The following is a 27,953-nucleotide window of genomic DNA, read 5'->3' as shown; positions in this document are numbered from 1 at the left end:
CTTGCCCTTCTCCCAATGGCGGGCGGTGGTCCCTTTCCCGGCAACCTCCCGGGGATAGGGAGTGCGTCATTTCCGGTCGGGAAGGCCCGCGGCCGCCGCCGCCATTTCGGGCGCTGCTGTTAGGCTGAGACCGGAGCCGGTCCGCTGGGCGGCGGGCGACGGGGCTGGAGAGGCGCGCGCGCGGCGGCGGCGGCGGCCCAGCGTGTAGGCACCGAGGCGGCCATGGCGGGCAACTTCGACTCGGAGGAGCGGAGTAGCTGGTACTGGGGGCGGTTGAGCCGGCAGGAGGCGGTGGCGCTGTTGCAGGGCCAGCGGCACGGGGTGTTCCTGGTGCGGGACTCGAGCACCAGCCCCGGGGACTATGTGCTCAGCGTGTCCGAGAACTCGCGCGTCTCCCACTACATCATCAACAGCAGCGGCCCGCGCCCGCCGTTGCCACCGTCGCCCGCCCAGCCTCCGCCCGGTGAGGGACGGACAGGACGGGAGGCCCCGGGCGGGGGTGAGGGCCGCGGAACTCCTCAGCCGGGCTGGCTGCTCCTCGCGAGCTAGCACCCACGAGGGACGTGGGCAGAGGGTCGGAGTGATCGTGGCAGGGGGCGCCTTGCTGCCGGGCTGTTTCCCACAGACTAGCGAGAGTGCGTGGGGGAGGAGGAGCCGCTGACCCAGGCCTCTGGGTGTGACTTGGGAGGACAGCCCAGGGGAAGGGGAACTGCTTTGGCCCCAGGGTGGGGCTAGCGCCCGGCCCAGGCACAAGGGCAGGGCTAGGCAACGTGGGGACAAAGAGCTGAGGGGGATGTTGGCACTGCGGGGGCATCACTTGGCAGCAGTGCCCAGAATGAATCCGATAATCCTACAAGTGGCTTTTTAGGTTTGAAACATTTCCTGCAATGTTGGGAGAGCCGGGTTTGGCTATACTCCACTGGTGGCCTTTGGTAGGAAGTCACCACACACAGGCCAGGAGGGATGGAGACAACTTCAGGAAACCGGTCAGCTTTTTCCTTTCTTGGGCGTTTTTTCATAATACTTTTACCGTCTTTTCCCTCCGCGGAGGTGAGCTTAGTGCCTTGATGATAGAAGGAAAGCCCTTTGTGGCCAGCCCAGAATAAGTCAGTACTCGGCTGACTATCGAAGAGATCTTACTGCCCAGAAAACTGTTTTCCACAGTTAGGTGGTTCTAGTTTTCAAAGTGTTTAATGGAAGGAAGATTTTTTTTTCAGGAAACAAAACAGAAATAAGCAAAGGGAAACAGTCCTTTCTCTGAAAGTGAATGGTAGGAACTTCAGTTTTCCTGGGACTTAAACATTGTCACTCTTGTACTCCAGGGCCTCTTCTTGCTCAGTAAGTTGGGGCTGTGGTCAGAGTCTTTAGATATGGGGAACAGACTCTTGGCAGGCAGATTCTGAGAATTTAAATGATCCGCATTGGGTCTTCCTTGTCAAGGATCATTGAGATATGACTGTCTTACCCATGCCGTTGGCATTGTTAGGGGACTGGGAAGGAGATTGGTGAAGTACAGAGTGACTCCGAGGTGGTCATCATCTGTGTGACAGCTCCAGGAGTCCTAGTGCCTTCTCACTGTCCCAGGTTGAAGCATTTTCCTCCTGACCAGCGAAGACTAGATATAGGCCAGTCTCAGGTGAAGTAGGAAGTTCCTGAACCAGCCTTTGCAGGCTTACCCTGTTAGGATAGATAGTCCCAGTGTAAATTTATTTACTCTGGCCAGAAATGGGGAGACAGGGTAGTGAGTCTCTGTTGTTAATACATTCCATTTTCAGAGAGTATGGGATCATGACTTCTATAAATTATCCTAGGTCTTTCTCACTCTGGTTGGCTTAACAGCATTATAACATGAGATGGGAGTATTGATGTGACATGTATGCCCCATACCAGATATATTCTGCAAAATGCCCTGGTATTCAGGGTGTTTTGTTACAGTATAGTGACATGATGGCAAACTGTCAGTGGAACTCAGTTCTTTTTTTAAAAAATATTTTATTTATTTATTTTTAGAGGGGAAGGGAAGGAGAAAGAGTGGGAGAGAAACATCAGTGGGTGGTTGCTTCTCATGTGTCCCCTACTGGGGACCTGGCCTGCAACCCAGGCATGTGCCCTGACTGGGAATCAAACTGGCTACCCTTTCCTTCATAGGCCCATGCTCAATCCACTGAGCTACACCAGCCAGGGCTGAAACTCATTTCTCAACCTTTTGTTTGTATATGTGTTTTATTGGTTGCAAATTTTGGAATGACAGCAGGCGGTTTTGTAGTTTGAGCTTTCTCCACACCTTGGCATTATGACGGTATCTCGGTACTTATCTTGACACTGAGTTCCACCTTTTCATAACATAGGAGTTCAGATCCTTGGCCCAAGAGAGGTGAAGATTGCTGAAGTTTGTCAATGGGGTGGGGAAGGTAGTTCCTTCTGCCACACACCCTATTTTCCATGTAGGGTAATGGATTCACTATTCTGTATAAAGAATATTTAATCTTTGTTCTCACCTTCCTCCTTCAAGCTCTTTTTCTTTTGAAACCACACAAAAGTTTAAACATAAACTTCTGAATTTTGGAAGGACAAAAGACTTAAAGAATATTAAAAAGCTAATATTTACTTGCTGTTTTATGCCAGGTACTTTGCTGAGTACTTTAGACACCTCATCTCATTTACTGTCTATATACAGTCTAGTGAGGAATGTATTCTGATCTCTTTATTTAAAAAAATTCAATTTTATAGATGAGTAAACTGAGGATCAGAGAGTCAATAACTTGCCCAAGGTCACACAGCTTGTAAATACTGAGCCAGAATTTGAACCCAGGAATTCTGACTGGAGAGCTGACACTATTACACTGTATTCCTTTCTGTCAAAGCCAGTTTACTTAAAAGAAAAATTACTGATAAGAGAGCGAGACAGCACGTGAGACATTGATTTGTTCTTCACTCAGTAATGCATTAATTGGTTGCTCCTTGAATGTGCCCTGACTGGGGATCGAGCCCCTAGCCTTGGTGTATTAGGACAGTGCTCTAACCAACTGAACTACCTGGCCAGGGCCAAAGCCAGTTTCCTTTTGAGATCCACAACACTTTTGTTTCTGTCCTGGGGCCCCAGATTCTGTTTAAAGACCAAAAGGAAAGGGTCGCTCGGAAATTGACAAAAAGGAAAAAGAAATTGGCATTAGTGTTCAGACAGTACACATCTGCCACCTAAAAGTCAATGTGAAGAGGCTTTAAAATCATTACTTGGCAAATTGAATATAGAAAATGAGATTTTTGCTTAGGATAATATAGGGTATCTGTGGGCATAAAAAGTAGATTTAAAAAAAATTTTTTTTGCACCCTGGCTGGTGTAGCTCAGTGGATTGAGCGTGGGCCTGTGAACCAGACAATCGCGGTTCAATTCCTAGTCAGGGCACATGCCTGGGTTGCAGGCCAGTTCCCAGCAGGGGACACAAAAGAGGCAACCACACATTGATGTTTCTCTCCCTCTCCCCTTCCCCTCTAAAGATAAATAAATAAATAAATAAATATAAAATCTTAAAAAAGAAAATGAAATCAGTAAAAATGTCTTTAAATTTTAGGGGGGGTAAGATTTCATTTATTTATCTTTAGAGGGGAAGGGAAGGAGAGAGGGAGAGAAACATCAATGTATGGTTGCCCTTCGTGCATTCCCTGCTGGGAACTGGCCTGCAGGGAACCAGCCTGCAACCCAGGCATGTGCCCTGAATGGGAATCGAACCATGATTGTCTGGTTCGCAGGCCTGGGCTCAATCCACTGAGCTACACCAGCCAGTGTTAAAAAATTTTTTTGCAAGTACATTTATTAAAGCTGTAGACAGTGACACAAAGGAAGGGCTTAGGGTGGAAGAAGCAACAAGAGAGTCTAGGCGGTACTCTACTTTGGCTCCCTGGAAATGTAGGAAAGAAGTGAGTCAGGCGGGGCTGCTCTCAGCTCACTGAAAAGTTAGAGAAAAGGGGCCTTGGAGACAGGTTCAGAGGGTTAGCCTGGAACAAGCTGCCCACTGCTCCCTTGGTTGCAAGTCTCATGGGGACCCTGAGCATTTAGGAGAGAAAAGTGAGGATGCACATCTGAGAGGGAAGAAGGGCATGGACATGCTCCAGAGAGCCTGCTGTATAGGTAGATTTTGTTTGGAACTGGTTTAGAGAGTTTGTAGAGGCTTAGGGATAAAATAGTCCAGGAATTCTGAACCTTTTTCCAGTGAACCTATTTTTAACTTGGGTGTTCAGCTCTTGCAGAATATGGATGTGGCCAAAGCCTGGGAGTGCCCTGGCTGTGCTCCAGTGCCATAGGGCTGGGCTCAGTCAAGTCTATGGGTCATAGTCTGTCAGGTGAGACTTCAAGTTATACATCTGGGGAAGGCTTTGCAATCATTGATTCACTCATTTCTTCCTCTTGGAACAATGAGGTATTACTAGACCTTGACTAGTCGACAAAACTAGGTGTGTAGTAGTTACAAGCTTGAGCTCTGGAGCCTGGGTTTGAATCACACCTGACATTTATTACTTAGTGTGACTTTGGGCAAGTTCTTTAACTTTCTTCTGCTTCAGTTCCTCACGTGTGAAAGAGGGAAAATAGTAGTATGTCATAGAGTCATTGGGAGGATTAAGAGTTACAGCACATTAAATCTTTAGGAATGGGCTGGCATATAGTAAATACCCAATATGTATTAGCTATATTAATGTTACTAATGTAACTCTGAGGTTGGGAGGGAGGAGTACAAACAAAATGGAAAACTCAGCTTTCAGGGGGTCCAGAATACCTGGGTAGTGTGCATGCTAAAACAGCCTGTCTTAGGCCATGGCTTGTGCGGCTCAGTCGGTTGGCCAGCATCCCACACAGTGGAAGGTCCCCACTTCAATTTAAGTCAGCGCACATGCTTGGGTTTGCTGCTTTGGATCCCTGGCTGGGGCACATGCAAGGAGAGGCAACTGATTGATGTTTCTCACATCTATGTTTCTCTCCCTCTCCCCTCACTAAATCTTTAAATTAAAACAGAACAAGAAAAACCCTGGCTGGTGTGGCTTGGTGGATTGAGTGTTGGCCTGCCAACCAAAGGGTTGTGGGCCACGTCCCTGGTCGGAGGCATGTGGGAGTCGGCCACGGCCAGTTGATGTTTCTCCCATGCATGTTTCTCTCCCTCTCTTTCTCCCTTTCCCTCTTTTTAAAAATAAATAAAAATTTAAAAAATATCCAGCATGTCTTAGGGACTGAGGGGTGGGGTGCATCAAGAAGTGTGAAAGGACTTTGGATCCAGTACATGGAGATAGGATGGCTCCTATTATGTGCCCAACCGAAAGCTGCCCACCTGCTGCCCTAGTGGGTAAGGGTAGCTTAGAAGCTTACCTCATTTTGGGGGGTTGGAGTAGGCATTAGCTCGGGTGGTGGTCAGTGCTAAAGCCACTTCTCTGGGGATCCTGTGGGAATGCTGATTGCCCACTGCCACCCCTTTGTACCTTCAGCATCTCTTTCATTTATCTTATCTAGGCAGTTCTCAAACCTGGTCTTCATGTTTTATCCCTCAGTATGAGTATCCATTCAGTGGTTCTGGAAAAGTTCTTCACTGACTTACAGATTTTACACCCCCCAAAACAGATTCCATGGTAAAAAGAAGTAGGTTTATTTGGTGCAGGATTTCTCCAAGCCTTTACTATGCCCATGTAAAATTACAACCCTCCAAGAGAGGCAGGTATCGGATTCTGGGTTTTTCAAACTTAGTTGACCACAGAACTTTTTGACACAAAAGGGCCAGAAGTGATGACCACAGAACTGAGAAGAAGCTTGAGATTCTGTGGAATGTTCTCTGGGAAACAGCAGAAGAATTATCCCCTTGGATTTGGGGATAAATTGAAATTTTCTGAAGAAATTCAGAGGTTGGGGATATATTAAACTGAATTTTTTTTTAAGATTTTATTTATCTTTAGAGGGGAAGGGAAAGAGAGAGGGAGAGAAATATCAATATATGGTTGCCTCTTGTGCGTCTCCTGCTGGGAACTGGCCTGCAGCCCAGGCATATGCCCTGACTGGGAATCAAACTGCGATCCTTTTATTCGCAGGCCTTATTCAGCGCTTAATCCACTGAGCTACACCAGCCAGGGTCTTTTTCTTTTCTTTTCTTTTTTTTTTTTTTGAGCACCTATAATATATTGGCTACTTTTGGGAACTTTATTAGGTAGGCCATGAGATATTTTTAAAAAATGGTTCATACAGCTTGTAAATGACAAAGAATTCATCAAATCCAGTCTACAAAGTACCATGCTAATGGTACTACAAAGTACCATGCTAATGTTCACCATTTGTAGAACTGTTTGCTTAGGAGGCCAGATATCTTGACACCTCTTTAGGGTGCCCTCACAAGTGGAAGTCAGTGGTCTTTTTAGCCCTTTTTATTGGACAGGCAGTGGGGAGTGTTTAAGCCACCTCTGTAATTAGCATAGGCTGAGGAGAAGGAAGAGAGGGAGTGGGAATTTAAGGAAAGGGAGGTGCTGTGAGATGAAGACGAGGCTAGCATTGGAGCTGTCACAGTGGCCTCCATGGCAATGGTAGAAGTGCCTTGGCCTATTTTAGCCTGCAGAGCTCTTGTGTGTGCTTCATAAAACTTGGAGGGAGTGGTAACCCAGGGGCTGAAATGCTGAAATGTATTAAGACGAGCATGTACAGAAACCAAAACAACTGCTTGTATTGATTTTTTAAAATATTTGTTTATTTTTAGAGAGGTGAGGAGGGAGAAAGAGGGAGAGAAACATTGACGTGCAAGAGAAACATCGATCGGTTGCCTTTCACACACTCCCCAACTGGGGACCTGGCCGACAACCCAGGCATGTGCCCTGACCGGGAATGGAACACGCCAGCACTCAGTCCACTGAGCCACACCATCCAGGGCTGCTTGTGTTGATTGTGATTTCTGAATGTGTTAGTTTAAATTGCATGTTCGGAATCCAGCACAAGTTTGATGCAGAACAAGTCAGTGAGGTTTTCTAAGTCCCAGCAATGAGAACCCTTTTGTTGGTGCTGTTCTTTAGACTGACTGACTGTCCTATCTGCTTCCTTTGCTGCCTTTCTATTTCCTGCCTTTGGCTCTTTGTGGTTGGAAGGAGATGAACTAGGGAAAAGGACCTGGAACACATGATTGGGATGAAGTTTGGGCTTATCTGGAACTTGTATATTCTTTTCCCTTCCCTCCCCTTCTTCTGGAGTTTGGATCAACAAAGGTTGACCGCCCCATATATCTAACTGTTCCAGTAGTACACAAAAACAGGTGTTCCTCTGTGGGATTATTATAGTGCCATTAAAATAGATGAAGAATGTACAGGTAATGTCGAAGACTTCCCTTAGTGTTTAACTTGTATTTCTGTGACCATTGGGATCGCACAGCTGGGGGGGGTGGATCATAATGGAACCAGTTTACACCATGAAGCATTTGAACAAGAAATGAATTTAGCTAACTTCCTACCCTTATGGCAGATAAAGCCTCAGTGTTCAGAATTCTCACACTGATCTTGGCTTGGTGGTCTTGTTTGTTCTTCTAAATGCCACCCCCCCCCCAATTTTTTTTTTTTTTACTTGGACTACTAAAGTAATGGAGCCGTAACAATGGGTGATGGAGTGGTTGTGTTCTTTCTAAGAATTAAAAGGGTGCCTTGCAAATGTTTAGGGATTGTCAGAACTGGTCTTTCATTGTGGTTTTGTTGTATCTGAGAACAGGGTTTATTGTTGCTACAGTGTTTTGTGTGTGTGAGAACACAACTCCAGTTGAAAGTGAAAGCCAGCAGTGAGGGTGGAATGATGTCTTCCTAAAACGTGCTGCTTTGCTTCTTGCTTACCAACCACACTTTGTATGCTTTTGTATTCTCAACTGAGTTGTGAGCTCCAAGCTGGGAATGGATTTTCATTTAACTTCCCTGTCTTTAGAGTTGTAGTCATTAAGAGTAACAGCTAACACTTCCTGAGCACTCACTGTCTGCTAACCACTGTCCAAAAAAGACTAGTGAAAACCATATGGTTGCCCCTTGGCATATAGTTGGATGAACTTGAGCAAGGGAGCTTTGCTCCCCAGGTGTTATCAGGACCATTTTTCTAAAGCACGGGCTCTTTGCTGATGTGAGGGTTCTCCCTCCTACACAGCCCCAGAGCCTTTCTTCATCCAGCAGTGCTAAGTAGGTCTCCTTGGAGCTCATAACTGACCCTGTCCTTAACATTTAGTTCAGCTGGCCTAAAGAATCACTGAATTGGCTTAGTGGTGACAAGCAAGGTGTCCGTGCATCTCCTCACCTTCCAGACTTGAGCAATAATCTCTCATTGGTGATCTACTTTAGTGATGAGAAACTCCAGATTATAGCACCAGCATGCTCTGATATGGTCATAACCAAGTTCATGTCTCCAGTCCTGTACTTGGAACTATTGGGGTTATGTTCTGCTGGTGCCTAAGTATTTGTCATAGATGGATAGTCCCAGGTCCGGGCATCTATTTTATCATCTTGAGTTGGGGAAACAGCCAGCTTTACTGAGTGTGGGCTGTTAACTTGTTTTAGCCCGCAGCTGCGAATTCCACAGATGGACTTTTGTAATTTAAGAAATGTGCAACTCTCCTTTAAATCATGTCTTGGTCTCTCATTCTTTGGTTTGCAGGCCTGTACTCAGTCCACTGAGCTACACCAGCCAGGGCTCTTTCATCATTCATTTGGGTGAAAAGAGAAGGCACTCATCAGTGCTCATTTTGTGTTGAGGACTTTTGTTTAACTTGCAAAGCTTATCTTTTCATCCCTCCCCAGTAGAGAGTTTTAAATGTAGTTTTTCTGGTCATTCTGCAGGAGATGTTTTCTAACATTGAACAAAATAATTTGGTCTCATTTTTCGAGTGGCAAATTAATTTAGACATCTGGACTACCATGGTATTCCTATTTTACAGCATTAATCACTACAGCTTTTGGATGGGTGGGCCATTGTAAATACAAGTGGAGAGGGTACATTGGCTGTTTTCCCTTAAAAAAGGACTTAACACAAGTAACTTTTACAAAAGAAGTACAAAAAAACCAACAAATAGTAAATGTGAAAAACAACTAAAGATAATATTTCAAAAGATAAGATTTCTGAATAAGCTGGCAATGATTTTTTAAAAAGATTTTATGTATTTACTATTGAAGGGGGAGGGAGGAGGAAAGAGGGAGAGAAACATCAATATGCAAGATACATTGATTGGTTGCTTCCTGCAGGCCCTCAGCTATGGACCAGGCCCACAACCCAGGCTTGTGCCCTGACAGGGAATCAAACCAGCAACCTTTCAGTTCACAGGCCAGCACTCAATCCACTGAGCCACACCAGCCAGGGCAGTTTTTGTTGTTTGTTTTTAAGATTTTATTTATCTATTTTTAGAGAGAGGGGAAGGGAGGGGAAAAGCTAGGTAGAGAAACATTAATGGGTGGCCACCTCTCGGGTGGCCACCTCTCACGTGGCTGCCACTGGGGACCTGGCCCCATAGCCCAGGCGTGTGCTCTGACTGGGAATCGAACTGGCGACCCTTTAGTTTGCAGCCCACGCCCAATCCACTGAGCCATACCAACCAGGACAGTTTTTAAAATGCTGATTTTTAAAGCACTGTTTTGATAAGGACACTGGGGAAATGGGAACTCACAAACCACTGGCGGGAGTTAAAAAGTAGACAAACTTTGGAGAGCAATTTGGCAACATAAATCTTAATGTTCTGACCATTTGGTCCTGCAGTTACATTTCAAGGAGATTATCCTAAGGAAGCAATAAAAAATATTCATTAATGGATAACAGGAAAAATGATCATAACTGCCTCATTTCCTTAAGGAAAAGTTGGGATACTTTATAACCATTCAAAGTCATGTTCTTGAAGGATATGGGAAATTTTTTAAAAATCCAGAAACAATTTTCTATAGAGCATTTATTTACCAGGAAACCAAAAAGTAAAAAAATCTATTAAAGATGATTTGATATTTTGGGTGCTTAGCACAGTGCAAGTAAAAGGTTTTTATTCCTCAGAAAACTTTCTTACTTGAATCCACATGTGTTCGTGGATTGTTTTTCAATTCTAGAACTCAAGATAGAGAGGGACCTGTGTCTAGGGCCACACGCATCTCGGCATCATAAGAATTTTAAGCATCCCTCCCATCCAAGTACTAACCAGGCCCGACCTTGCTTAGCTTCCTAGATCAGACCAGATCGGGCATGTTCAGGGTGGTATGGCCATAGACTAAGCATTCCTAATATGTCTTTTGCTTCGGATCCTCAGTGTATCATCAGAGGTTGAGGATTTTAATACTTATTTTTCCCCAAGCATCTTTGTGTGAGTGTGAGAGAGAGACCCATTTGCTTCTAAAGGAACAATCCAGTTTCCATATTTTATTTAAGTGAGGGCCTTAGGAATTGATTTTTTTAAAGATTTATTTATTTTTAGAGAAAGGGGAAGGGAAGGGAGAAAGAGAGGGAGAGAAACATCAATGTGTGGTTGCCTCTTACAAGGGCCCAACCCAGGCATGTGCCCTGACTGGGAATTGATACCAGGGACCCTTTGGTTTCCAGGCCCATGCTCAATCCACTGAGCCATACCAGCCAGGGCAGGAATTGATTTTTGAGTATTTAGTTCCTTTAGTTTCAGTTTAGGCTCCTTAGGATTTTGTTTTTTGCTTAATTAAGCTTTTTTTTTTTTTTGGTTGTCACAAATGAAATTGATATCAGCAGTGTCTTAAAGTGTTTTTCTTTCAAGTTGCATAGTACATTCTAGATGTGAAGAGAACAAATGTATGAGCCTAGTGTAGATAAAGTTCTTCCCCCCTCTTCTTGGAATAGCTGCTGGGACCTGTGAAAAAGAGGAGCTTGTTACATTTCTTGAGGTTGAAAAGAAGATTGCAACAAAACCTCGAACCTTATGCTACTGTGTAAATGGGACAGCGACAACACATTTTGGGGGAGTGAGCAGAGTCTCCTGGGCCTAGCATGAGAGCATGTCCTGAGTGGTTTGGTCTGTCATGGCCTGTGTTCCTTCTCTGCTGCAGGTGGTGATGGGCATCTTTCTTCCCAGGAATGTTTCAGCTACAAAATACGGTTTGTCTGCTATGAGGAGAAGTAGTTATTTTTTCTAGACAGATATTTTTCCTAATTAAATACTGACTAAATGTGTGGGGGAAGTGCTTACAACCCGTGTTTTTATCACCAGTGTAATTCTTTAAATAATACCCTGCTCTATTTTTTTTCCAGGGGTGAGCCCCTCCAGACTCCGAATAGGCGATCAAGAGTTTGATTCATTGCCTGCTTTACTGGAATTCTACAAAATACACTATTTGGACACTACAACGTTGATAGAACCAGTTTCCAGATCCAGGCAGGGTAGTGGAGTGATTCTCAGGCAGGAGGAGGCAGAGTATGTGCGAGCCCTCTTTGACTTTAATGGGAATGATGAAGAAGATCTTCCCTTTAAGAAAGGAGACATCCTGAGAATCCGGGATAAGCCTGAAGAGCAGTGGTGGAATGCAGAGGACAGCGAAGGCAAGAGGGGGATGATTCCAGTCCCTTACGTGGAGAAGTATAGACCTGCCTCCGCCTCAGTATCGGCTCTGATTGGAGGTAACCAGGAGGGTTCCCACCCACAGCCACTGGGTGGGCCGGAGCCTGGGCCCTATGCCCAACCCAGCGTCAACACTCCGCTCCCTAACCTCCAGAATGGGCCCATTTATGCCAGGGTAATCCAGAAGCGAGTCCCTAATGCCTACGACAAGACAGCCTTGGCTTTGGAGGTACATAATGTGCAAAATATAGAAAGAAGAGATCTGCTACAGGGTCTCCCTTTCAGACCTCTTAGAGCTTTGTAGGAATGCTGAATACAGGCACCAGCATTGTGATGTTGTAGATGTTGAGCCATTAAGTACTGATTTTGGCATTTAAAGTTGGGTTTTCTTTTTTATGGAAAACCTGTTTTGGAATGAGTAAGCTTAAAACTGTATAACTGAATGTTCTGATTGATCTACTAAACATACTTCTGACTACTTTAATAACACCACCTAAATTCACAGAAATTAACCTAAAATATTTTTTTCTTGTCTACATTCTAATCTGTTTCTTTCCATTTATCATTGTCTGAAATAAAGTGGGCTCACAAAGATTTGAGTATAATAAGTGGTTCCTATCACTCATAAAGTTTCCCTCACAAAAAATGTTTTTACTGTCAGGGCATGGGGTTCCTTATCATTGATTGATTGTGTTCAAGTAAGAATTCATGAAGAAAAGCAAAGCATGATATAGATGTAAAGAGGTACATTTCTAAAATTAGTAGTTCTAAGGAGCAGCAGGTTTACTTGGTCTTTGTTGTTTAATGCGTTTTGTAGGTAAGGAAGCCAGTTTCTCCTGAGGAGTACATTACTGCCTTTCACTGATAAATAGTTATCCTTGGTAGTCTGTCTTCTCTGGCCAGTCACTGCATTGTGTTTATTCCTTTCTTTCTCTCTTTAGCACTCATGGCTTGCTCTTTTCTGTCCTCTCTCCCTGCTCCTCTTCTCCCTCTCCCCCTTTCTCAGTCATGCAGAGTTAGTAGTTCAGCATAGAAGCTTGTACAGAGGTGGCGGGCCATCCCATCTTTCAGGGCCTGCTGACACTATACCTGGAATGTAAGCAAGCAGCTTTCTGAGCACAGGCTGAAGTTCCACGTGCACAGATTAGCTGAGAAGGGGCAAATGTGTATTCTTGTAAACTGAACTCTTCTCTGAGTTACGTTTAATTTGGTCATGTTCATACACTGAGAAGGAAGAGCTGCCCCCTAAGTGCGAGTGCTAGCCCACAGAATAAGCTAGAATTTATTCAAACCAGTCTCTGATATTACTGGGTTTGAAATTTTTCTTTTACATTCTGGATAGTGGATGCAAAGAAGAGTTAGTTGTCTTACAGGTTTGACTGGAAAATGTGTGGGGTTTTTTTTTTAAGATTTTTATTTTTAGAGAGAGGGAAAGGGAGGGAGAAAGAGAGGGAGAGAAATGTCAATGTGCAGTTGCTTCTCACACATTGATGGCCCACGACCCAGGCATGTTCCCTGACAGGTGATCGAACTGGTGACCCTTTGGTTCTCAGGCCGGCACTCAATTCATTGAGCCACATCAGCCAGGGCAAAAATGGGTGTGTTTGAAGTGTGTGTTCTTTGAGATTATGTTTGACTTAAAAGTTTCATGTCCTCGCTTTGAAGAAAAATGAAATGTTGGTTGTCTAGAGCTGGCCACTTTTTCCCATTAGAGTTTGGTGGGTTAAAAAAAAACAAGTTTCTAGCCTCATGTCTTTATTTAAGCACAGATAATGGCAACATCCAGCAAGGTGCTGTGAACATGACAGATGCGACTCTAGACGTTCATTGCAGACCTTGTTAGCACTGGGCTGGAGTGTGAAAGTAGCATTCATCGAACAAGGCAGCTAACACCAGGAGAGAATAGAGATCACATTGGTTTTGCTTCCATTTGCATTTTTCTTTCTGAAAGAGAATTGTTTTTAATGATGCCTCCCTTGATTAGAGGCTTTAGTACTCCAAAGTGGTTGGGCTGCTCTCTCTGCTGTGAAATAGAAACCTTGTGAATAAAGAATAGCATAAAATTAGTTTATGATTTCAGTAAGTTTTCTTTTTTGGTTGGATATTGGTTTAGAGCCACATACGTTGATTGCTGAAGATAGCCTCTTTCAAGTTAGAACAAATATCCAAGTAATAGTTTTAAAACCTTTTATGTGATTGAAAACATGGTGTTAGTTTACCATCATAGAATTCTATAGCTGGAAAGGACCTAAGCTATCCTTATTCATTATATGAAAAAACCCTGATGTTTAGACAGATTGGATGGATTGTTCCGACTAGCTGGAGATGGGGATGATGAACCCAGGTTTGTGTTGGAGCCTTTTCTACCATATCCAAATTGAGTCTGTGATTATTTATTTATTTTTTAAAAAGATTGTATACCTGTATGTATTTTTAGAGAGGGTAATGGAGAAAGAGGAATATCAATGTGTGGTTGTCTCTCATGCACCCTCTACTGGGAACCTGGCCTATAACCCAGGCATGTGCCCGACTGGGAATCAAACCAGCACCTCTTTGGTTCTCAGGCCAGCACTCAGTCCAGTGAGCCACACCAGCCAGGGCTACTTTTGTTTTATAACAGTGCTGTTGCATTCCTCAGTGCAGGTTTTACGTGGGTTCACTGACGGCATATCCTCAGTTGTGCTGTCTGTGCAGAGAAGCACAGTTCTCCTTGCCCGTTCCTGGCTTTTCACAGGAGCTGTGCCTAGTTCCTATTGAGGTGAGGCTCGAAGGTAAGATTAGGAGACTGGCTTTCTGACCTTTGAATTTTGGTTAAAAAAGACAACAACAAAAAACATTTATTGCTATGTTTGACCTACTATAAATCCAGACCTGCAGACCAGCTAGGTACATTTTAGTGGAGTTTTACACGTAACTTGAAATATTTTTCAGTTATAGTTGACATTCAGTATACACTTAACTTAAAATTGATTCATTAGAATCTTTGCATTTTATGTATGTATGTATTTTTCTGGAAGGGTTCTTTTTTTTTCCTTTCCTTTAAAAAAAGAAATTATAGCCCTGGCCAGTGTGGCTTAGCTGGTTGAGCATCCTCCCGCAAAGCCAAAGTTTACTGGTTTGATTTACCAGTCAGAGCACGTGCCAGGGTTGCAGGGCTTGGTCTCCTATTGGGGTGCGAGCAAGAGGCAACTGATTGACGTGTCTCTCTCACATTGATGTTTAACTCCCTCTCTTTCTTCCTCCCCCTCTCTCTAAAATAAATAAAATCTTAAAAAAATTATAGTTGAAGTACAACAGAGTCATTATATTTTAGAATTGGGCAAGACTTTAGAGATAAGCAGTATTCTTAGAGTTCCTAGGAGGTGCCTGGTGAGAGGGAGAAGCCGAGGATGCAAGGCTGAGTTCCTTCTCTTGCTTAACTAAAGTAACTTAAAAATTTTTTTTAATTTATCAATTTTAGTGAGAGAGAGAGAGATAGAACTATCGATTTTTGTTGTTGTTCCACTTACTTACACATTTATTGGTTGATTCTTGTATGTGCCCTGACCAGGGATTGAACCTGCAAACTTCATGTATGGGGATGACACTGTAGTGAACTGAGCTATCAGCTGGGGCAGTAACTTTGTTTTTAACTGTGTTATATGCTGGGGTCTCTCTAAGATGTTTTTAAAATATTTTACTCATTTTTTAGAGAGAGGGGAAGAGAGGGAGAGAAAACATCAGTTGGTTGCCTCTTGCTTGCCCCTTGCCAGGGACCTGCCTTGCAACTCAGGCATGTGCACTGACTGGGAATCCAACTGGTGACCTTTTCCTTTGCAGGTCAAAGCCCAACAAACAGCCCTGTCGTTCAGGGCTAAGATTTTTGCATGTACATATGTATGTATTTATTTTGAAGAAAGGGTTTTTGTATTATCAAACAATAAATTAAAAACATAGTACTCAGGCCCTGGCTGGTGTAGCTCAGTGGATTGAGCGCAGGCCTGTGAATCAAAGGATCGCAGTTCGATTCCCAGTCAGGGCACATGCCTGGGTTGTAGGCCAGTTCCCCATCAGGGGACACATGAGAGGTAACCATACATTGATATTTCTCTCCCTCTCTCCCTCTCTTCTTCCCTTCCCCTCTAAAGATAAATAAATAAAATCTTAAAAAAAGACCCAAAAACGTAGTACTCAGCCCTGGTGTCACTCAATAGGTTGAGGGCCAGCCTGTGAGCTGAAAGGTCTCTAGTTCGATTCCCAGGCAGGGCACATGCCTGGGTTGTGGGTCAGGTCCTTTGTTGGTAGTATGCTAGAGGCAACCAACTAATGTTTCTCTAGCATTAGATGTTTCTCTCCCTGTTTCTCCATCCCTTCCCATCTCTCTGAAAACAAAATCTTAAAAGAACAAAAATGAAAAACACGGTACTCAAAGAACCACCTGCCCTCACTTATAGGTGGATATTTCTTGCAGGTATATTTGCTGTGCCCAGAGTCTCCCACTAGAATATAAATTATTAGATATTTCCTCTTTCCCACCCACCAGATTTATTTAGTAGGAATGAATACTCTGAAAAAAGAGGGATAATTCTAGTTAACAACCAAAGCAGGAGTATTCTGCCTATTATAGTTCTGTGGGTCAGCCACTCATACTCTGGGGAATATAACTGAATGAGACAGAAATTGTCTATTTTATCCTGGAGCTCCTGGTTAAGACAAGATTTTAATCAAATGAAGATATGCTGAGTGTTTTGAAGAAGAAATGCTAGAAATAACACCAGAGTTATATAGAGCCACCTTTCATTCTTTTGATCTTAATTTTTGTTTCATGGCTCTGTAGAAGCTGGGGTAGTGTTGAATCTTATCTTGTAAATGGCAGGTGTTAAAAATTTGCTTTATGCCTCTGTAGCCTGTCTAAAACAATCACAATGTATTTAAGTACAATAATTAAGTATGTAACTTCCCCTGGCTGGTGTAGCTCAGTGGATTGAGCACAGGCCTGCGAACCAGATGATCGCAGTTCAATTCCCAGTCAGGGCACATGCCTGGGTTGCAGGCCGGTTCCCTGCAGGGGACACACTAGAGGCAACCATACATTGATGTTTCTCTCCCTCTCTCCTTCCCCTCTAAAGATAAAGAAATAGCCCTGGCTTGTGTAGCTCAGTGGATTGAGTGCAGGCCTGCGAACCACACAATTGCGGTTCGATTCCCAGTCAGGGCACATTTGTGGGTTGCAGGCCGGTTCCCTGCAGGCCAGTTCCCAGCAGGGGACGCACGAAAGACAACCATACATTGATGTTTCTCTACCTCTCTCCTTCCCTTTCCCTCTAAAGATAAATAAATAAAATGGGGGTCGTTGCCGGTTGTGTTGGGGGGGTGCGGGGGGGGCTGTCTGTGTTTTTTCTTTTCACCTATTTTAAAAAATATATATGTAATACTTAATATCTCCACTATTACTAGGTCATAAAAAAAGATAAATAAAAAATTAAAAAAGTTGTTTAAACTCATTTAAAAATAATAATAATAATAACTAATTATGTAACTTCCATTCTCTGATTCAACCTGGCATTTTTCCTTTGATAGATGATAAAACTTCAGAGTAACCAAGGAGCTTCTTTGGCGTTCTTAGGGTTTGACTTGTTCTTCAGGGCACAGATCAGGGAAGTTGTAAAGCGCTTTGGGTCCCGGGTTATATGTGGCAGTGGTTATATCAACTCCACCTCTACCCACATGGAACTCCGTGAAACATAAGTTGTTAAGACCTTTTAACCTATATATGGAAAATAGGAGTGAAGACCCCAAATTCCTCTTTGTTAACAGAAAAAAATGAGTTTGGAAGTTAAAAGAACATGAGTGGCATATCCTTGCTGTGTCCAGTTTGTCTTTCTGCTATTGTGCGTCTAGATTTGGTTTTTTAAGATTTTATTTATATATCTTTAGAGGGTAAGGGAAGGAGAGAGGGAGAGAAATATCAATGTATGGTTGCCTCTCGTGGGTCCCCTACGGGGAACTGGCCTACAGCCCAGGCATGTGCCCTGACTGGGAATTGAACCTCGATCCTCTGGTTCGCAGGCCCGCGCTCAATCCACTGAGCTATACCAGCCAGGGCTAGAAAATTCTTTTTTTTTATTTTATTTTATTTATTTTTTTATTGATTATGCCATTACAGTTGTTCTATTCTCCCCTTCATTCCCCTCCACCCTAGAAAATTCTTTATGTTTAACTAAAATGTACCAATTTTATGTGGTTGGTCACCTCCCTACTTCTCAGCAAGGGGATAGGGAACTTGGTTTTAAGCAGTATCAGTTATTGAACTCAGTAGAACTTTTCTGACTTGGACTAAAACCAGGGTGAGATGTATCTTCAAGGATTTGGTGAGTTTTTTTGTTTGTTTGTTTTTAGAGCAGGGGGCAAGGGAGGGAGAGAGAAACATCAATGTGTGGTTGCCTCATGAGCACCCCCCGCCACATGGGGATCTGGCCTGCAAATCAGGTATGTGCCCTAGATTGGGAATCAAACCAGCAACCCTGTGGTTCACAGGCTGGTACTGAATCCTCTGAGGCACACCAGCCAGGGCTATTTTTTCTTTTCACTTAGCAACCTAACAGACACTTAAATCTCAAAGACCTGAGACTTTCTACCAATACCACTCATGACCACTTCGGTCCATTTCTGAGGCAAGTGAATCATTATGGCTAAATTGCCCTTACTAGTTTCCCTTGATGTGAAAGACTGTGGATGGGCCCTAAATATTACCTGTTCCTTAGATCAGGGGTCTGCAAGCTTTTCAGTAAAGGTTGTACGGTCTCTGTCACTGCCACTAATCTCTACTATTGTAGCGCGAAAGCAGCCATAGACAAAACAACAAATGAGCCTACTGTGTTCCAATAAACTATTCACAAAAATAGGCAGTTAGCTGGATTTGGCTCATGGGACATGGTTTGCTGACGCCTAGCTTAGGTTGTTGTAGTTTTCTTATTTTTTTTCTCATTCAACCAAGTCTTTAAATATTTACCAATTGTGTACTTGCTATGTTTGAAGACAAGGCCCTGTATTCCATTTCTCTACTTGCTTCTCCATGGCTTCACTTGCAAGAATTGTGTGTGTGTTTTCTGCCCTGAGACCACTGGAATCCTGCGGCAAACCTGGATCAGAGGAATGCTGGCAGTTGTTGAGGCCTTTCCTGTTGGGTAGTAGAGACAAACTAGAAAAGCAGTCAGTCCCCTTAGGTTACATGAGCAAAGGAGGTCACACAGTTTCCTGATGTCTTCTGTTTAGTGGATACCAGTTACTAATGCCATTTGGATCCCAGTTTCTCATTATCAGTAGAACTCTGATAAAGATCAATTGGGTAATCTTTTGCTCCTAGACCAATTGTAGATTTGACTACATCTGTACCAGATGGTTTACCTCGGGAACTACACAGAGCGAGTGATGAAACCTGTGTTCATCCGGGGGGACTGGGAGTGAAGAAACAAGTTACCCATATTCAAGTGAGGGCTCAGTCTTCTTTACAGGTCACATCAGGATTTACTTGCAGACTTGCTTCTGAGGATGTGGTGTTAGTATCAGGAGGCTGAGGAACTGACCAGACACTAAAACAGTTCCTCAGTGGTGAAAGGATCATCACTGTCTCTCCTTTACAAGGCAGTAGTGAGTCTGCCCCATACAAAGAAAGGTTAGCTGCTGTTTAGTGCTCCCAGTCCTTCGTAAGGTCTTTCTTGTTCATTGGTATGCAGACTAGGATTTTTTCTCCCTTTCGAACTTGACTTTTGAAACCAGTAGTGTTAGAATTAAGGTTGTTCCTGCACTAACTGATTAGTTATGTGCATTACTTTGTATCTTAAGATTGTAACATATCTGGGACAAGTATTCAGTTTTGCTCTCTTTATCTTTGATATAGTATACCAAGCTTCCAGTTATGTATCCTCCTCATCCTCCCTTCTCTGGCCTTCAGGAATTCTGCTTTGTAAGTTGTTGCCTAACAAAAGGAGGAGTATGCATTTGGAAATGTGTTATGAACTGCACTTCGTATAGCACCATTTTCTCTTTCTTTTTTTCAAACTATGAGAGAAAGGTTATTTAGAAGGTCACAGAGGTGGAAGAAGTGAGCTGTAGAAGAAGTGGGCTCAGGGCCCTGGCTGATGTGGCTCATTGTATTGAGTGCTGGCCTGTGAACTGAAAGATGGGTTTGATTCTGGGTCCTCAGTTAGGGGCATGTGAGAAGTAACTGATCAGTGTTTCTCTTGTATCTTGATGTTTCTGTCCCTTTCTTCATCCCTTCCCCTCTCTCTGAAAATAAATAATTTTCAAAATTCTTTTTTTTTTTTTTTTTTAAGATTTTACTTATCTGTCTTTAGAGGGGAAGTGAAGGAGAGAGGGAGAGAATATCAATGTATGGTTGCCTCTCATGGGTCCCCTGCCAGGAACTGGCCTGCAACCCAGGCATGTACCCTGACTGGGAATCGAACAGTGTTCCTCTGGTTTGCAGGCCTGCGCTCAATCCACTGAGCTACACTAGCCAGGGCATTTTCAAAATTCTTTTAAAAAATTTAAGTAATTTTTTAAATTTCTCTTTTTAAAGTGGACTCAGAAAACAAGTTACAGAGGCAAAAAAAAAAAAAAAGTTTAGCACCATTTTCTTAGACTGCCCTATCCCCTCATCCACTCCTCCCCACTCCCAGGTCCCCAGCCCCCAGGCTTGACAACCACCCTTTCTTCCAAACTGTTGAAGCACTAGGGCCTCATGTGGTCTCTGAGGACAGCCGTGTTGCCTTTGGAGCTTGTCTTTTTTTTTTAATCTTCATCCAAGGATATCTTAATTGATTTTAGGAGAGGAGAGAGAGAGAGAAACATAGACTGGTTTTCTCCCATACTCGCCCCAGCTGGAGTGAACCCACAGTCTAGGTATGTGCCCTGACCAGGGATCGAACCCAAAACCTTTTGGATTATAGAACTACTCTCCAACTATCTGAGCTACCTGGGTAGGGCCTGGGTTTTTTTTGTTGTTGTTCTGTTTTCTTATTTTAGAGTAACAATGATTTGATACTTTCCTCTTATTTATAACTTCATTGGTTGAGCCTTGCATGTACCCTGACTGAAAATTGAATTGAAACCTTGGCGTATTGGGATGATGCTCTAACCAACTGAGCTACCCGACCAAGGCCAGGGGCTTCTCTGTTTTTGATCCCAGGAGTCCCCATGTGCTTTGAATATTCAGGAAGAAGACCCCTTGGGTACAAACGGTTAATTTTAATAAGGACTTCCTTGAAATATTTGTACCTTGAATCCACTTTGGGCAGGTTTATTAGCCCAGTTGACTGCTTACAACTTTTTTCTTTATCCACTTAAAATCAGAATTGTTTTATCCATGGCATAGCCTTTCTTTCACCCCTGGTGTTTCGGCTTCTCTGCCAGGAACCTAAAAGATTTTGAATTCCAAGGGGGTGGAAATGGGAGGGAGGTGGGGAGTGCTGGGGGCGGGGTGGGCTGGGATGGGAGTAAAAGACAGAAAACTGTACTTGAACAATAATTAGGTAAATTTTTTTAAAAAATTATAAAATAGAAAAAAAAAGACTTTGAATTTCAGAATATGGAATGGTTTTCCTGACCCTTCCCCGATAGGGTAAAATCAGGAGAGTAAGTACATCGGAGATGGTTCTAATGTCCAGAGGTCTAATTTGTACATAATTCTCCTCTCCAAGAAACATCTGGCCTTGTAGGTGCCCCTGCTATTTCTCCCTGTGAACTTTGGAAGAAGAGAAAGTTCCGAGGGCAGACCGGCAGGTTCTGCCCGCTTGTGGACAAGCCAGGTGGGTCCGTGGTGCTGACAGTGAGGAGCTGGGCTGAGCCACGGTGCATCCTGCCTTTTGTTTACGGCTCTGGGGGGTGCAGTGTGACATGGCACTTCAAATGTATTTAGTTATAAAAACTTTATTGTTCAATTACAGTTGTCCCCATTTTCTCCCCATTACTCCCTGCTGCTGTACGACACTTTGAATTCTTAAAAATAAAGCCTGGAACACTGAGAGAAAAGAGGTGTCAAAACCTAGATTTTGGTAACAAGTAGAATGGTGGGCTTATTAAGGATATATCCTGAAAACGATCTCTTGCAAAACACCCGGAAAAGCTGGATAAAATGTAACAGACATTCTCTTCTTGACAGCTTTTAATGTAGATTTGAAATCATTTGGTAAAATGTACTAATTATAAATACAGCTCTCAGTTTACATGCATATTAACCTATGTGATAACCACCTAGGTGAAAGTATAGAACATTTCCAGTACTCCAGAATGTTCCCTCGTTTCCTTTGGGTATGTTTGTAATGTCAATAAAGTGATGGATTCAGACACTATAGCTGTTGGGGAAATTAGCTGGGATGTCATCAAACCAGCCTCTTGAAAGAGATTGGCCCCTTTGTCCCCATCTGGAGAACGTAACATGAGGGGCTATTTAGATTTTCGATATGAGCATACACATACCCTCAAATATTTTTGTGAAGTGGGGGACTTACATTATTCTAGATCCAGTTACCAGAATAGCACTTAGTATGATATGGCTGTTTTGACATACAGTATAAATAAATATTTTAAATGGGGGGAGGAAGTGCTGTACTTGATAGAATTGACCTGAACAGAGCAAGGAGCTAGCATCTCTAGCGATTTTAGTAATGTGCTGTGCGTGTGCGTGTGTGTGTGTGTGTGAAGGGCGAGGAGTTGGGGGGTAGCTGACAGGACGGGCACAAGGAAAATTCACTAAGGAACTGTCAAGTGTTACAGAGGTGATGCTGTGCCTAGCTTCTTACAACACTGTAAGAGGGTTGTTTTTTTTTTCTTTTAAAAAAATTATTTATTTATTTATTTATTTTTAGAGTGGGGGGAGGGAGGGAGAAAAACAGAAACATCAATGTGTGGTTGCTGCCTGTGCGCCCTCACCACTTGTGCGCCTCCTACTGGGGGCCAGACCTGCAACCCAGGCATGTGTCCTGACTGGTAATCAGACTGGTGACCCTTTGGTTCACAGGCTGGCACTCAAACCACTGAGCGACACCAGCCAGGGCAGCAACACTGTAAGAGTTTTTAAAAGAAAGAAGCAAGTGAAATAAAGTCAGAACTAGAGTTGGGGATAAGGGAGGAAATTTTTCAGATTGATTTTACTAGTAAGGAAATTTTCACTTGATGTCCTGGTCTTCCTCTCCCCAAAGACTATGTAAAAATCTTTACTTGTCATAGTTGGTCTGCTCAGATGTCCGGAACTTTGAATTAGAAGACTGCTGGGAATAAACAGAACCTGGTGCTGGCAGCCTATATGGATCAGATCTGTTTGGAAGGATGTACATGCAGTATCATTCTTCCCCTTCCTCCCCTTACACCGTCAGCCTTATTAATCTTTACAGTATCAGCAGGCTGAGCTGCTGCTTTTTCTGACTACGCTTTGTCTCTCTAATATTCCCTGGTCTCTGTTTCCTTTTCTCAACATCTTATGACCCCCACAACCACTGTAGCCCTGTGTTTTTCAGGTAGTTCTTTAGGAAATTACAGACAGGACAGTAGGAAAGCTGTTGCCTCTGTGAATGAGATCAGACTGGTTCTAGAGAAGGCCCTGGACCTAGACCTGAGTTGGCTTTGGTCAGTAGTTGGCCTGCAGACATTCTTAGGGACCCTGTAGGGCCCTGCCAGCATAATTTGAAAGTTCCTGGTATAGTGAAAAGAATATAAATTTTCTTTGGAGCTAGATACTCCTGGGTTCAAATCCCAGCCCTGCCACTGGCTATGTGACCTCAGGTGTATCATGAAATTTTTTGGAATCTTAGTTTTCTCACCTGCAAGATGAAAACAATTTCTGTCTTACAGGGTTATTACAATGATTAGAAAATAACTTATTGAGCCCTGGCTGGTGTAGCTCAGTGGATTGAGCACGGGCTGCAAACCAAAGGGTCGTTGGTTTGATTCCCAGTCAGGGCACATGCCTAGGTTGCAGGCCAGGTCCCCAGTGGGGGCCACATGAGAGGCAACCACACATTGATGTTTCTCTAACTCTTTTTCCTTCCCTTCCCCTCTTTCTAAAAATAAATAAATAAAGTCTCAAAGAAAGAAAGGAATTTATTGAAAATACCCTCTACTATACTTTATGAAAGTTCAATAAATACTAGTTGTTTAATAAAACCAAATGAACAGTTACACTTAAAAAATTACTTGTGTGCTCAGTACTCAAATGTTGACGATTAAAAGATAGCCGTGAGGCCCTGGCTGGTGTAGCTCAGTGGATTAAGCATGGGCCTGTGAACCAAAAGATCACGGTTTGATTCCCCGTCAGGGCACATGCCTGGGTTGCAGGCCAATTCCCAGCAGGGGCCAGTTCCCAGCAGGGGAAGCACCAGAAGCAACCACACATTGATATTCCTCTCCTTCTCTCCTTCCCTTCCCTTCTAAAGATAAATAAATAAATAATTAAAAATAAAATAAAAGATAGCTATGCGATATCCAGGGACATCTGGGGCCTTATTTCCAAATATTAAACAAAATACTGTTTAATATTTTTAAAACATTTTATTTATTTTACATATTTATCTTTATCCTAGCCTGAGGACATGCCTGTTGACTTTTTTATTGTTTGGTTTTTAGAGTGAGGGGGAGGGAGAGACCTTGATCAGTTGCTTTCTCGAATGTGCCCAGGCTAAGGACCTAACCCATAACCCAGGCATGTGCCCTGACTGGGAACCGAACTGACAGCCTTTCAGCCTGTGGGATGATGCTCCAACCAAATGAGCCACACCAGCTGGGGCAGTATTGTTTAATGTTTCTCCACAATGTGAATTCATTTATCAGAGTGACCTTACCAATTTAAAATTTTTTTAACATTTTTTCATTTTATTTTTAAAGATTTTATTTATTTATTTTTAGAGGGGAAGGGAGGGAGAAAGAGAGGGAGAGAAACAGCAATGTGCAAGAGATACATGCATTGGTTACCTCTCTCACTCTCCCCACCAGGGTCTTGCCACACAACTTGAATTGAACCAGCGACTTTTGTTTCGCAGACTGGCACTCAGTGTACTGAGCCACAGTAGCCAGAGCTCAAATCTTTATATTTGATATTGTAATACGAAACTTTCTGTAACAATAAAAACATGATGTGGCCCTTATTAATGAGCAGGTACCAAATGGCATTGAGGGAGAAATAGTCTGTCAGCGCATGGTAGGGTGGGGGGCGGCTTTGCAGGGAGCCAGGGGTGTTTGGAATTTTTACCTATACCTGCCCAAACAGGGAAAGCCTTGCCTTGATAGGAAGGTGGTGGAAACACTTCATTTTCTGGGACTGAGTGAAGTATGCTTCCTATAATTGCTTTCTGCTCTACAAGTAGTGATAGGCCAGGATATGTGTGCGAGTGGGCTGGGAGATTGTGCCGCTGTTTTACGGAGGGAGTTGGGGGTGGGGGGTGCATAGACTTCTTTCCCTAGGCCAAGGCCTGTGGGGCAGGCAGGAAACTTAAAGTAGTGGGTATGAAGGAAAGGAACAGTAGCTTATTCTAGTTGGGCTTGCTCATCAAAAGACACGTGAGGCTTCAAAAAAGTATCATTTCTCTAGGATCCTTTTTATTTTCTGTATGCTCTGTTTTTCCGCACTGCTAAAATCACTTCTTTCTGCCTGCATTAACCACAAGTAATCATTCTGGTGGCTGGGGCTTGGGAGGCAGCAAGTAGCCGTTTTTGTATCGTCAGACCTAGAGCAATCATGTGGGCAGGGTATGCCTAATCAGGAATGAATTTGTCTGCTTTCATTCATAACTGGAAATAAAGTGCTCTCCTTATTCTCCTCCTGCAGGTCGGTGAACTGGTAAAGGTTACGAAGATTAATGTCAGTGGTCAGTGGGAAGGGGAGTGTAATGGCAAACGAGGTCACTTCCCATTCACACATGTCCGTCTGCTGGATCAACAGAATCCTGATGAGGACTTCAGCTGAGTATAGCTCAACAAACAGTTTTGCTGACAGATGGGAACAATCTTTTTTTTTCTCTTCAGTTGCCATCTATACAATTTTCTTAACAGATGTCCAAACAGTCTAGTTTATATAAACGTTCTGTTACCTGTGATTATTTTTAGACTGAACTACTACATTGCTAGTTCCATTTACCACATTCAGGGTACAAAACTGGAGGGCTTGTGTGTTAACTTTTGAATTGGAAATTTTAGGTGATAGCCGCCATGCCTGAGGATATTAGAGGGCGTAGGTATCTTGCCTCCTTTCTCTCAGGCAGTGTGAGTCAACCTGTGGAAAACTGATGGACAGAAGAGAAGTGTTGCCCACCGCTTACCCTCATTTATCCAGTGGCATTGTTTTCGTTCTGAAACCATCCTACCAAATGGCAATAGACTGTCCCTTTCACCCCGTGAAGTAATCATGTACCATGTGAATAGTACCCAGTGGGATTGCTTTTTCATTTTTAGAACATGATCATTGTATGACTCATTCTGACAGTTCAAATCCTGAGATTTCTGAGGACACTACTAGAGGCATTTGTCTTCCTTTCTAGTCAATGCTTCATACTTTTTCTTGGGATTCTTTGAACCCTTGTCATCCTTTTCTGCAGATAGGTTAGTTCTCAAAAAAAGTGGTTATTTTCATTCCGGATGACAAGCAGGATGTGCAGAGCACTTTATTCAGTGCATAGCTTTAAGCCAGTGTTGGATTCACTGAGTGGACAGCCAAACTCTCAGCTCTCTGCCTTCCCTCAGGGGTCCTGGTAGGTTCACAGTGCTACCGCAGCTCACCAGGGTCCTGACTGATGGGATCCAGCGGGGCCCTTCGTTTCTCCTGAGTGGCAGTGTCCTATTAGGGGATCCTTTGGGATTCTTAACTTCTACTTGGAGTGGAAGGACCAATCACTTAGAATGTTCCATAGAAGGTTGTGGGGGCCAAATTCTGCCCTTTGCTTTATGTGCAACTTGTATAAAAGTCAAGTTAAAATTACATGAGTTTTGGGATAGGGTTAGCACTTTGAAAAATGTTTGAATCAATCATGAATTACTTAGGTATTATTCATTTCAAATTGCCAGAATAGTGCTTGAAATACATTACGTTATAAACTGCCTTCATTTTTGGCTCTTTTTCTTTATCTTCAAGTATGGTTTACAAATTATTTTAAGTATGGAAAGGTTTTTATAGGGTCAGGTGCTCCAAAGAATAGACTTCTGAGACCAAAAATGATCTAGGCTGTATAGACTACAACATGAAATTTTCAAGGCTAGTTCCTAGTCTAGAAAGGCACTGACTGGTGTATGGTGTGGTGAGACCAATAGAAACACCTTATATTTTGCTTAGGGCCTCATTTTAGAAAAGAAACGTACCTTTTGAATTTTTTGCATAGGTAATGGTTAATTTGCCTTCTTCCATGTACACCAAATCGTGGCCTCCCAGTGACCAGCACAAGGCCTGGCACAGTTGGTGTGCAGATGTTCGTGTGGGTGAATGAGAGGTGTGCAGAAGCTCATTGTCGCCACAGGGAAGCCAGCTGGCACAGGACTACGTACATTACCACAGATAAACTAATGAGTTGACGCTAATTTAATATATTTTTACCTCACACTAAGGTAATGCTTGATAAAGATATTAATACTCAACTTTTTCAAATGTTAGCACAGTGCTATGCACATAGTGGGTGCTCAACGTCGAGTGAACAAATTTGCAATACAGGACTTAATTCCATCTGACAGCTTCGTGAAATTTTCAGTTACAGCTTACATACTGTAGAATCCAAATGCACAGTAAATCTTGTTTTGCTGAAAGTATGACATCTAAAATATTTGTAGAAAAACCTTGTCACAACTGATTTGAATGTTTGTATTTTCTTTTACCTTTGACATCATGATACTGGCTTATAATGTCTCTTCGTATTATGTAATATTAGTATAACATGCAACTCTACCTAAATCATAAGAATTTCTCAGTGATGGGTTGTCTGAAGCCATTATATGAACTGTCAGGTTGGATTGGGCTGGATGTGGACCTTAAGAAATCAGAGTAGTTAAAAGTATCTTCCAAAAAGAAATACTAGAATCCTATTCAATTGCATATATACATTGTCACAGAGCAAACTGAAATTGGCTGCTATATTTTATATAATCATTTCTGCAAAAGCCCAGTTTTTGGAGACTAATATTTGACATGGTTAATTCTTATTAATTTGTTGGAATTGTTTATTGTTAATAATGCAAATAAATAATTTTTAATTATCCTTAAGTAACATTTCACTATTAATGGTTTGAAATGGGTGATAAACAAATTTGAAATAAATACGAACATGTGCCATTGTATTATATAACACTATACACTTTCTTGACAGTTAAATTTTGAAAAATGTTTTTTTTGTAGCATGTATTGTATATGTTTATAGTATATGTAGTAAATAAAAATATGGCCAAATGTTTGGCTTGGTGATCTTT

At 42.8% G+C, this 27,953-nt stretch overlaps 1 protein-coding gene across 3 annotated transcripts; it reads left to right on the top strand.

Annotated features, from left to right (window-relative positions):
- Positions 1-55: 55 nt before the first annotated feature.
- CRK (CRK proto-oncogene, adaptor protein) lies at positions 56-27,953 on the top strand. 3 transcript variants are annotated; one of them, XM_037133700.2, is made up of 4 exons: positions 56-463; positions 11,231-11,596; positions 21,218-21,325; positions 25,336-25,429. In XM_037133700.2, the coding sequence occupies exons 1-4, from the start codon at positions 223-225 to the stop codon at positions 25,341-25,343; spliced, it is 723 nt and encodes a 240-aa protein (XP_036989595.2). In that variant the 5' UTR covers positions 56-222; the 3' UTR covers positions 25,344-25,429. The 3 variants fall into 3 exon arrangements, with proteins under 3 accessions (XP_036989595.2, XP_036989594.2, XP_036989596.2); XM_037133699.2 differs by lacking the exon at positions 21,218-21,325 and having other exon boundaries at positions 57-463; positions 11,231-11,766; positions 25,336-27,953; XM_037133701.2 differs by lacking the exon at positions 21,218-21,325 and having other exon boundaries at positions 57-463.

The sequence above is a fragment of the Artibeus jamaicensis genome, unplaced genomic scaffold (genome assembly GCF_021234435.1).
Source record: "Artibeus jamaicensis isolate MK-2021 breed Jamaican fruit bat unplaced genomic scaffold, CSHL_Jam_final contig_2790, whole genome shotgun sequence".
In the NCBI taxonomy this organism is placed as follows: Eukaryota; Metazoa; Chordata; class Mammalia; order Chiroptera; family Phyllostomidae; genus Artibeus; species Artibeus jamaicensis.
Note: the sequence above shows the minus strand (reverse complement) of the source record. Positions and strands in the feature narration are given on the sequence as shown.